The following is a 12,516-nucleotide window of genomic DNA, read 5'->3' as shown; positions in this document are numbered from 1 at the left end:
TTCTAGCTTGCTGGGAAACAAACGAGTGCATTCAAAGCCTTCACTTTTGCTTAGCAGGTACAATCAAAAAATCTTTCAAAATGTGGTAAAATAAGCTGTTTTTACACACCTCTATATAGAAGTCAATATAGAAGTATAAAAAGTACAGGCACAATTGAATAGAAATAATATAGTACATATATATGGCTTCATGTACCTTGAACCTTTCGTTCTTCTTGACATTGCAAGCTAATGACCTGGATGAACACTTCCTTTGATCAGTTGTTGGATATGACCATCCCTTGCTTGTCTATGCAGATTCAAACTTTCAGTATAATTGCTATTAAGCATTTTATGGCTTCCCCAATACATTTTCTATTGGTTTTATTTGTCAAGTTTTTTAAGCATGATGTGATTGGTAATTTTGATGGCACCTTATCTATGAAATAGTATGAATATTGTACCAAGTTTGGTGCTTTTATCAAAAAGTGAATGATTCTTTTGCTTAGCCATTCTCGTGCAAAAACAATTTAGCTGTAAAAAAAGGACATGTTCACAAAAGTAGGGGCCAAATCTAGGGCCCCACAAACTGCATGCAGATGTACAAGCATTGAAGAGTAAATTGTGCATAGTACGTAACATGTACTTTGCACAGCATAACTAGTTATATAATATAATTATGGCTCTAAACTAACATGAGTGTATAGCTATCTGTGACAAGTAGGATAAATTTTCAGTGATGGTCACTAATTTTAGCTCCAGTGAGATCTGTGGCAAGAATTTCACTAACTTTTTCCGATGACGTCCACCAATATTTTTTACAGTGTAGTGCATTTAACAAAGGAGGCTGGACCACCAATTTTTTTAACTAATACAGCACTAAGCTAGTCATTTTTCTTTGTTCAGGGTTGTCCTGCACTATAGCTAATGATGGTCAAGTAGCTCATGCTCTTTATGATCTCAGTATTGTCTAACATTTTTATCATCTAAATGCTAGAGGTGATGGCATGGGGTGTTGGTTACCCCAGGGAGAAAAAAATCTAAAGTATAACAGCTACTATAATACTTAGATGATAGCTATGGTATTGCAACTCCCATTAGTAATTTTCAGTCAGAACTGCTTTCAAATTCAATGGTTGAATTTTCCTCTGGGCATGCCACATAATTATATCATAATGACCTCAGAAAACAAGTTTCAGGACCACTAAGGATGGTCTTGTTTTAGTGGTCGCATGTGCCTAAAGGCTCATCTATTGCTACTGTTTCAACTAATGATGGTTTTAATCTTAGTTTTTCAGTACAGTGAAAGGTCTGCACTGAAAATTCATGTCAATACCAGATTCCTGATACATATATGTATATTCTGTGAATGCCATCCACTAGGGACCTGTGAGATAGCTTAAAGCCTGTGAATACAGGAAGTCAGAAACATGAAGAAAGCAGAAAAAAATCCCAGACCCAGTGATGATTTGATCTCCTGCAACATACAGCCTAGGCATGCACCAGAGGAGCCATAACAACCGGGATCTGAGACCTTCTCTGCATTCAAACCTGTACTATGTATAGCATATAATTTTAATTTATTTTTGCTTTAATTTTTAATAAAAATCAAATACTTGAATTAATTTAAAATTGTCATCAAATACTAAATTACCAAAATGGCCAGTGGCCTAGCTACCAAATCATTCAGCCAGCATGTCCTGAATACAGTATTGGCTGAGTGTATCAGTGCACATTTTCTACTTGTACCTGTCTATGCCCACACAATTCATAATAGTAGCATTGTAAATAAAATGCAAAATACCACAAAATACTATTTAAATACATGTTAGAATTATGAACAGTGCAGATCACAGTTTGCTATTTTCACCCGGTTTGGTTCCAGTAACAGGATCAATTTTATGATCTTCCAGTATTTTCTTGACCCGATCCTTCTCATTCTGTGTAAATACAGGCAGTTCTATGATACAGATTATATAGCCGCAGAACTAAACTTACCATTTCTTGTGTATACTGAGCTTGTAATTTGTGGAGAATATGAATAGTCTTGCGAGCTTCACCTCGTACTTGTGCCAGTTGTGCATCCGACTGAGCTTTGGCTGACAAGATTGCACCTAACAAGTAATGGCGATATTAATGTGTGGTAGTTCAGTACACACACACACACACACACACACACACACACACACACACACACACACACACACGCACACACACACACACACACACACACACACACACATACACACACACATACATACCGTTCACAATACGTATCACACGCCACAACCTCAGTATAATCAGGAGGTTAAAGGCTTCAAAGTTTGCTTCAGCATTCCTTAAGAAAATTACACAAGTTAAACGTTTGGCAAGGAATTAAATGTTATTAAATTAAAGTTTTGCCATATGTAATATTCTCATTTCAGATGCATGTGACAGTTGCATAACTCTTGTTTTGTCAGTATACTTCTCATGTAAGAAACTGATGACAAAATATACCAACACAAGGCTTATAACTGAAGAAACTTTCTGACAAAAATTAAGGCCATGTGATAAATTACTAGTCTCTATTTCATTGAAGTGTCCAATATTCTGAACTAAAATGCTTGCCATTAGTGTAAGGCCAGTATAGTATGAGATCATCACTTTTAAGTATTACAGTGGCAGCGGAAGGTGGGGACTAGAGGGGCTGGAGCCCCCCCCCCCAACTTTCAGATGAGAGGGGCAGAGCTCCTCCAATAATTACCTTGTGTGATGTCACAAGTGTTAAGTAATTAAATACTGTCATGATTTCCAAACTGGCAGCTATATATCATATAGTGGAAGGATTCATCATACCAAAAAGATTTAAATTGACAATATTTTTGCAAAAAGATTCAATCTTGTAGCACGTATTTTTCAAAAAAAAATTTGGGAAGCATGCCAACCAGACCCCCTAAAAGGAGCATGCTTTACATACTGAGTGTGCTACACTGTTGTAATCACTGCAACCATGAACAAGCCTCCAGCTTCTATACAAGTGTCAACTCAAATAATTTTTGAATCCCCCCCCCTCCAACTTTTTCACCTTCCTCCACCTCTAAAAAATTAAAGTGTGTTCTGCCCATTACACGTTCCCTATATATACATATGAAGAACAATAGTGGAAAGCTCGCATGTTTACTTTGACTGTTGGAAGGGCATAATGTGTTGTTGTTTTTTTTATTATGAAAGACATCACATAAAGCCAGCAAAATGAAACTAAAAGGTAAATCCATGATGCATACCATTGCATATACCATGTAAGTCTTGGACCCAAGCGAACTGAGTCAAATTGTGAAGAAATTAAGCCCATAGAGATTGTTGTGAATTGTTTAATGTAATTTTTGTACTTACTAACTATTAACTGATGCCTTCAGACCAGTGTAACAAACTCACCAGAAGTGTTCCAGGACACTCTAAAGACACGTTTTATTGACTATACCTGACCAATACTGGCAAGTTGTCATGAAGGCTAAGTTTAGCTAGTGAGAAGTACAACCCTTCATGATCTCTACTAATACTGCTGCAAATGATAATCCTATATAAAACTATCCTAACTACAAATATATACACTCTAAAGCTGATCACATAATTAAGATGATAGTTGGTAAGACATGTATATATTAGCCATGTAGTCTGGTATGGGGACTTCAGAGTCTACCATATTGTCTATCTGGGGGAACTGTTCCTTAGAAAGTCTCAAAATTTGTAACATGGCATGCAGCTACACTTACAGTGCACTTACAGTGAGGCGATATCCAAGATGAATGACTCCACTACTATAATAGCATCAAACACCTGTACATCAACAGCAATATAATATTGGCCTGACATGTTGTGTGTACAAATACTTACCTCAAACTTATGAGTAAAAAATTTAAGCCGAAATGCAATTAGTTTAACAATAATCTGTAGGTATAAACAAATGTTACTGTAATAAACTTAAAAATATGCTAATTGCAATAATTTTGTGATTATTTGAAGGTTCAGAATGTACTCAGGGCTGGACCACTGTATAATGTATTCCTTCTTTCAAACTTCATAACAATTATAATGACTAATCTATTAGATGTCTGACATGCACACATAACTTTAACAAAATGTGCCCATGCATGTATTTCTAGAAAATGTATATCCACAGATCTCGTTCAATTACTCTAATAGAATGCACACCTTAGACAAAATACTCTAATAGAACAGTCATGATGCTGTTTGGACACTGCATGTACTAGCAGTTATTTTGATACAATCATTTCAGCTCATTTAATGTAGTGAAGCTCATGATCAAGACTTCTCAAATTCATTGTTCACTTGACTTTTGGATACCACACCATACATAGTTCATACACTGATTTCACAAGCAAACCATACACATTTCTCAGACCTACTCAAATCCTTACAAAAATCCAGAATAGTTTGTCCCACATGAAATGCACAAATGCACATTGTTGTACATACACACTGTGTAATGATAGTGTTTGATCAAACATGCCATTAAATTTCCTCAGTGTTTTATGATAAGTTACTACTTACCTCAATAAGAAAGATGCACAGAATAGCTAAACTAAATCCATGGAGTACCAAACCAGGATTAACACCTTCATCTGATCTAACTGTAAAAGTTACAAGATATAATACATAACACTAAGTGATATGCACAAAGCTTTGTACACTACTGTAATCTCTACTAAAGTATCTTCAGGGGTGGATCTAGGATTCAGTCACAAGTATAAATTCTTTGCGGTAGCATGCTCAAGATGCAAGCCGTACGGGATACAGTGGTCACATTCCACAACTTTTGTCACCGTTTAATATGCAGATGTGTGTAGCATGATTGAGTATAAAATCTCTAGAAGTGGGGTCTAAAGGTTCAGCCCATAGACTTGTTGCCATATAGAGTGGTCTGACAAAAACCGGAAAAATTGCTACAACTTCAAGTTTCATGATAGTTTACAAGAAAAGTGAGGGCAAAAGTATCAAGTGTTCTATTGCAAAAACCTTCCCTAGGCGGAATAACTCACCATGCAGCAAATATGTTATATAGTTTTACTCACTGAGTAACTTACTTTATACCAGCGATATTATATTTTTTAGCACGATTCCTTCACATTAGCATTAAAAAATTTCATAGGCATAGAATACGTACATTTTTTTCCCTCAAAAAAATGGTGGATGCGTTATTTTGATGATTTAATAAAGTGCCACACCTTGGCACACACATGGTCTATAAAACGCTTAAACTTTTATATTTTAACTGTTAATAGAAGGATTTTTGATTTAACCATTAAAGAGTTGCTTTTTGGAATGATTTTTCAAAGCATTACCATGCAAAGTTTATGAACCAGTATATGAAAAAGCACAACTAGAATTTCAACTTAGATATGGCAGGATGTTTGGCACAATAGTGAGATAATAGCACAGTGGTGAAAAGAATTACCAAAGTACCCCACTTCTCAGGAAGTTTTGTTTGCCATATCTATGTAATCATTATAGCCTCAGCTATTTCCCTCCAAAAATTTAAAACAATCTCTTTAAATATTGAATTCTCACCGTTACAAGTACTTTTAGAATAAAATCTGTTCACTTGTGATTTCATGAAATATTTGGGCTAGTCTCCTGAATATAATCAATTTGTTCAGAATCATAATAAGAAGAGGTTCAATTTCAGCTCACAGACTGTTCCTTGGAGTCTAGTAGAGCTTTAGTGAAATTCTTTTAATGGACTACGTGTACTATTGGAGTACATTGATTTTAACAGCTATGAGATATCCCAATAGTGTATATGTGCACACATGCACACACACACACACACACACACACACACACACACACATAAAGCAAAGCCCCTTCAGCTGCTATGCTATCACAGTCACACATCACACCCACCCAGAGAAACAACGACAACACCAATTTGACGTAGCCAAGCGGGAATCTTTTGATTACCAGGCCAATGCACACACGCACACACACACACACACACACACACACACACACACACACACACACACACACACACACACTACATCACACAATAAAGTAACTTACAATCACGGCATACTCTTTTGCCACCCCGGAATTTGCAAGTACATAAATGACTTCCATTTTGGTTAATGGGAACAACTTTAACAGGGGCTGCACAGTAATCTCTCGACTCTCTGCTATAGTGGCACAGCTCAGCTTGTTCTTCTAAGTCTTCACCTTCACACTCGATGTTATCTGCAACATAACCGTCACTCACCCATACAGGCTAGTACAATACTTACTAAATGCTCCAACGTCTAACAGTAACTCAAAGAGTACAATCATCGCATCAAGCACTACTAGTAAAACAATGATCAAGTGAAAATAGTGGCCATGTACGATGACCTGCATCCGACCCCTCCATCTGGAGCAGATAAACAAGATAAATTATTACACAAGCCTCTGCACTCTGTTTCTACCCAAGAAACCTGACATATCATAGTTAAAATTCAGAAATTAAACTGTGTTTATTATTTTTATGCTAAGAATGTCATGCCTACTTCATTATTCTTCTATGACTATTATGGAGTTGATCATTTAGTGTGGTAGTAGGACCATGCATTTTCCTGCAATACCAATACCAACCTGTCCAAATGGTGTTCACTTTGAGTTTACCTCTCTAGGGAGAGGAACCCCCAGGCAGGTGGTATGTGAGGCTTTTCCTCAGGACAAGAAACTGTGTTGTTCAGTGCTTAAAATGCCATGAAGAAAAGACCAGTCAGTTTTGTTCTGGTGGATCAGATCAGCCTAACCCACTTACTTCAAGCCCCACAAAGCAATTATCTTTCAGAGTTTAGCACACAGGACATCGTGGGATTGATACAACAATCATGAAGGCTCACTCAGTTGATGGAGCTTCCAGTACAGCAGCAGCTGAGTTTGATGACTGACATACTATGGACTGCAGATTGGAGCAAGGATTCCACATTTAAGAGGTTCTACTGTTGCCCTACTTCAAACAATGCTGGGCTATACCCAGATAATGCTACAGCTGACAGAGAGGAGGGGGATGGTAAGATATCTGACAGATGGGCTTTGCCTATGTCATTGTATTTTTGTGCAGGCAGCCTGTGTGCCATGTGTCACATAGTGGCCTTCATGCCATGTGTGTCTTGTGGCCTGAAGGAATGACTCCTGTATTCACTATCTCCATCTGGCTAAACCCCTTTGTGTCACTGCTTGTGTATTGCTAGCAGTAGTAGTGACCTCAGAGTTTTTGTTTATGCAAACCAAACTCTAGGGCTATGATTGGCAGGTACAATGATATTTATAAGATTGTCTGTATGCTCTAGATCAAGGTAATGTAATCTGGCATGTTGGATGTGATAATGATAAAAAGGGTGTATACCATTTTATTATATTTTTTTTGCAAGCATTACACATGCAGCAAATCTCAAATATCATTGACGATTTGACAAAGGCCCGAGGGGGGGGGGGATCATGTGATATGAGCACTGGCCCCTAATTGGCAGCCCAGTGTTTCATTTGCTCTCTATGGGTTTCACTACTGAGTGTACACACACACATCAAACTCTCAAGGCTCACATAACCTCCAGATATAGGACTGGAACATGTTATTAAGAGCTACATTTTTGTGCAGTGTGAAGGAAATACTAGTGTTACATTTGCTCATTTCACTCATATAACCACGATTTTACTTCAGGATCAATTTCACATGTGAATAACACAATGCGATGCTATGGCCATGTGCCAGCTGAAAACAGTGTGTTGCTATGTGTGTACGATAGGCCTCAATCATCCAAACACTTGCTCCTAGAGTTAGACTATGAATGGCATTGATCTGTATACCTCACTGCATATGAAGCTTCATATATTGTACAGTAATAAAACACACTAATAGAATGCACACTGACAACAAAATACTCAGCCATTTTGGCATTTGGATAATTGAAATGTTTTGAAAGCTGAAGTTTGGATAATCATGGATGAAATGTACCATATTTGCACTGCCGGCATGCAGTTAAAACTTTTTGCTGTATGATGCTTATTGATAATAAACTATACAAGTGTATCAAGTGGATTAACATTGATACACCAACATTGTAACCAGTGAGGTGGCTATGGTAGCACATACATTAAATACTATAAAGCACAGCAGAGAGCACAATAATATTATGGAAAATATAGCACAAGGGTGTGGTTGAGATACAAATATGGCACAAGGTGAAGCCAAACACTATATTTGGCTCAAGACCACACCCGAGTACTATATTTTCTGTAGTTCACAAGTGTACATGGTGTTTTTACTGGGTAGGTAAAAACAGTGGACCCGGGGACCCACGGAAATCCAACTCTTCTTGGAATTTTATACACTTCACAGTATTCTATACTTGTACTAGGTACCTCTGCAAGTAGTCTTGTGTAGTCAATCCATGTTTCCCCCCCTCGCGGCATCTCACACGATGCTTCACCAATTAGAAATTATAAGCACCACTGAAAAGTGTCTGAAGCTGACTGCATTAATTATAGGTCATTCGCTATTTCCCCAGAATATTTGTTTGCACAATGTTTCTAAACTTAGTAGCTAGGTGACATAATAGACTAGCACGCTCATTGTGCAGCAGGTGAGTAATTACTAGCTAAGCCAAGCTAAGTAAGTTCCAGCAGCTCTTCATACGTCATGGTGCATGTCCCTAAACTACTCTAGTAGTTAGGTGGCATAATAGACTAGTATGCTTATTGTGCAGCAGGTAGTGGCCTATAGACGCAGTCAGCTTCAGACACTTTTCAGAGGTAAGCGTTGTGCGAGATGCCGTGACGGAAGAAAAAGTGGATTGGCCATGCAAGACTACTAGCAGAGGTACTTAGTACAAGTATAGAATGTTGTGAACTGTATAAAATTCAAAAAAGAGTTGGATTCTCATGGGTCCCCGGATCCCAGCCTGGTCCTGGCCTGGTCCCGGGTCCTTGGTCCCCGGGTCCACTGTTTTTACCTACCCATTTTAACTGGTTTAAGATGTATGAATCCGGAGTTGCAATCAAGTAGCTAATACAGTTTATTCTAACCTGATATGCCATTAGAAAACTAGTACCTACTTGTGATTAGCAGAAGGTTCAGAATTATCACACAATTTGAGATCCAGAATTTGTTGGGACATGCAGGTGCAATCAAACAAGAGGACAAGAGAACGACTAGGAAAGGTGAGCTATTTGAGTAATGAGCAGTTTGTATAACTATCTAATTATTGTTCGTGAGTGTGGCCTGAGGTATGGTGGCAAGAAGGTTGAACTTGAAGGCATTGATATTGAATGGCCACTGAATCTAAACAAGACTTACAATGATGACAATGAAACATATGATCATTGTATTGGAATTACGATCATTTTGTGTTTGTAACCATTAATTGGTTAATTTCTATGACATCTATGTTAGTGGGGGTAATGAGCCTTATCTGCAATTACATCATAATGCAAAAATGGCAAAAAGAGTGGGGGTACTTTGTACAGAGAGCCATTGGAAGGGATAACGTTTTGAGATGTTCTCTGTGAAGAAAGTAGGAGAAAATTCTGGAGACTTATTTATAATCTTCCTATGTGGGGGCACGCATATTCGTGCGCTTTGAAAATTCCTAAGTCTGGTTTTGTTTTCAAAAGCAGACCTAGGATTTTTCGAGAAGCACGAAAATGCATTCCACTACATAGGAATATATCTTACCAGAGTTTTCACCTGCTTTCTTCATGGAAAACACCTCAAAAACATTATCCCTTCTAATGGCTCTGTGTACAAAGTTTTCACCATTTTTGCATTATGACATAATTGCAGATAAGGCTCACTGTGGCCATTTCACTGTCTCCATGCCAGGGTTGTGACAATGGCTGTGTCAGGTTCACACAAAGTGCCATCACTTCTCTATTATTGTGTACTCTTGTTGCCATATAAAAGAAAATAAATCACACTTTTTAAGATAGTACACATTAGCACATTATGGAAAATATTTTCCCCTTTGAACTTAGATGGCATAGCATTACAGCCTTGTGCAATGTACCTCAAACTAATGGCGAATCATTACTAGCAGCAAGTATGTATGCATAAATATAAATGTAGACTTAACCATATACCCTATACAAAAGAACATCATGGTTTTCTATTCATATATATATTATATCCTATTGTTTGTATATAAGTGAACATACGTTAGTCTTTCTTCAACAGAAGATGCGATGGAATCCACTTCATACTTTGTTGGATCGTCTGACGATTCGCTACTGCTTGCAGATATCACTGAATGTGCATCATCGTTTATATCAGAGTCAATAGTTTTACTAGTAGTAACATCTACGTTGTTCTCTGAAGTCTCAAGTTTTTGAGGAACATCCATTGTCTGATGAAGAATATAACATGAATCTAATAGTACAGTATACAAGTAGAATATCATATGTACTTATAGAGCTAAACATCCAGCATACATTTAGAGAGCACATAGCTAATCTTGTTTTATCAGAGCTTGAGAGAGAAAAAACCATCATTAGGATGTTTGAAACACACAATTACAATACCTCAGACACATGTGACTATACGTGCAAAATTCACAGTACAAACATGGCAGGAAAGTACAAATATAAACCAGAACATGACGTACGAATGAACACATGATATTAAGCAAGGACACTGATAACTAAATTACAATCAAGTGTTCCATTCAGACAACCACTCGCTAAGAAGAGTTGTGATGAAGTGATAGCTCTCTGAGCAGCTTTGCTCAAGATAGTTGCTACAGACTGTTCAAGTGTAGCTTGCAAAGCTCTGATGAAAATGTCCCAAGCAGCTGATTTTTATTTGCATTCTGTACCCTAAATGATCCAGCTATGAAATGATACTTAGGTTTACTAGATTTGTGCTCATGAGCTGCTTGTAGATGGTCGGTGGTGTTGAATAGACCTGTCAACTCTACCAGTTGAATGCTATGATGGTGCTCATTATATCAGGTGGTATACTATAGATGGTGGGATATCACTGGCCATTAGTATCAGCATAAACTACAGCATCTCCACAGTGTAACTGATGACAATAAACACATAGGTTTGTCGAAGTGCAACATGACAGCCATTTAAAATATATGCAGTTGTACGTTGGGGGGCTTTACAAAGGTGACTAGCTTGAATTCGCCAATAATGATAGGAGTCGGAAGAGTATATCAGAGGAGACATGCAATATGAATGATAGTTCGCCAGGATGAAAACTAAGTAGAAGTTGGTTCTGCAAATGGCTTGATGCTTCAAGAGAAGCAGCATCTTTAAATTTACACTGTACACTTAGGGACTCCAGTTTAAGCACACTGAGCTGTTTCCTAATCAATAGCAACTTTCTTTTTTGGCAAGATACAATTTCTTTGCAGAAGAGATGGCAACTAACTGCTTCGTGTCCTGGGTAAGCATTCCATGATGATTATCAGAAAAATGCAGAACCAATGTCATCAGCCAACTCTTGAAACATTGGATCAGATCCGGTGACTGGTTAAGGAAATACTGGGAGAGCAAATGATGACTCTGGAACCACTTCAAGGTAAATGAAGCCACTGTTTAAGGTATTTGGTAAATGCAATCTACAGCGATACTGCATACAAGATGAACAAAGAATGTAATTCCAGTAAATCCACACTTTGTATTCTGGTCGTAAACACAATCTCATGCAGTGTCAGCTTTGCCAAGAAGGGTAGTGAACCCATCAACCATAGCCTTACCAGCTGCAACTTTACTAGTTGAATACACTGATAGCTACATCGATTAGCTTGCCTAAAAACTTACCCTCCCACAATTCAATACACTTTAAGGTGGTGTGTTGATGTTTGCAAAGAGATGTTCGCAAGCCAGCCGGCTTGCCCTGGCATACTGTGTTACTGGATCAAGTAGTCTCCGAACTAGTGAAGCTATATTCACTTGCTGCTCCGGAGTCACGGACCTATTTATTTTATTTTTATTTCATTGCTTTACAGATACACAGCAAAATTACAAGGATGGTAGGTACAACAATAAGACAATATGATTGGAAAGGTGATCTGAAGGACAAATGACAATCAATGCCAGATGCCTATAAAACTAACTACTTATACTTAACTTAATGACCTCGATCACTTTCAGTAGTGCCTAATAGCAGAGGATTTTTTTTTGTGATACACTGGCCATGGTGGTCCAATAAGGCCAGGATCACTTTAGGTTCCGCCCACCAAGGAGCTGAGCAAGCGAAAAAGTTTTAGCTGTATGCATAACTTAATTTAAGTCTCGCACTGTACCGTTAAGGATCTATCGAGGAATCTATCGCTGTTCAATCGACGCCTTGCTTCAGTTTCAGCTCTCACACACTTTGTGTAGTCTGGCGGCACCCGCCAATTGTTTGTACAAACCACAATCTGCTTCAATTAGCCCCACCTCTGATAATAATATAAGGGGCTTCCCATATATGGTAGAATGTTTTATATGTCGAACATTTGAATGGAGTGGGATAAGTAGATGAAAAGTGATAAATGAAGTAGGCAT

At 37.9% G+C, this 12,516-nt stretch overlaps 1 protein-coding gene across 1 annotated transcript; it reads right to left on the bottom strand.

Moving 5' to 3' along the window:
* Positions 1 to 1,735: 1,735 nt before the first annotated feature.
* On the bottom strand, positions 1,736 to 12,398 carry LOC136262406 (voltage-gated hydrogen channel 1-like). Its single transcript, XM_066056661.1, has 10 exons — positions 12,273 to 12,398; positions 10,177 to 10,364; positions 6,264 to 6,385; positions 6,046 to 6,216; positions 4,534 to 4,613; positions 3,856 to 3,909; positions 3,746 to 3,798; positions 2,241 to 2,317; positions 1,978 to 2,093; positions 1,736 to 1,919 (listed from the first exon to the last, which is right to left on the bottom strand). The coding sequence occupies exons 2-10, from the start codon at positions 10,359 to 10,361 to the stop codon at positions 1,830 to 1,832; spliced, it is 948 nt and encodes a 315-aa protein (XP_065912733.1). The 5' UTR covers positions 10,362 to 10,364; positions 12,273 to 12,398; the 3' UTR covers positions 1,736 to 1,829.
* Positions 12,399 to 12,516: the final 118 nt, after the last annotated feature.

This window comes from Dysidea avara, chromosome 7, assembly GCF_963678975.1.
Source record: "Dysidea avara chromosome 7, odDysAvar1.4, whole genome shotgun sequence".
NCBI classification, from domain to species: Eukaryota; Metazoa; Porifera; class Demospongiae; order Dictyoceratida; family Dysideidae; genus Dysidea; species Dysidea avara.
The sequence above is the reverse complement of the archived record's forward strand: the minus strand, read 5'-3'. Positions and strand labels throughout refer to the sequence as shown.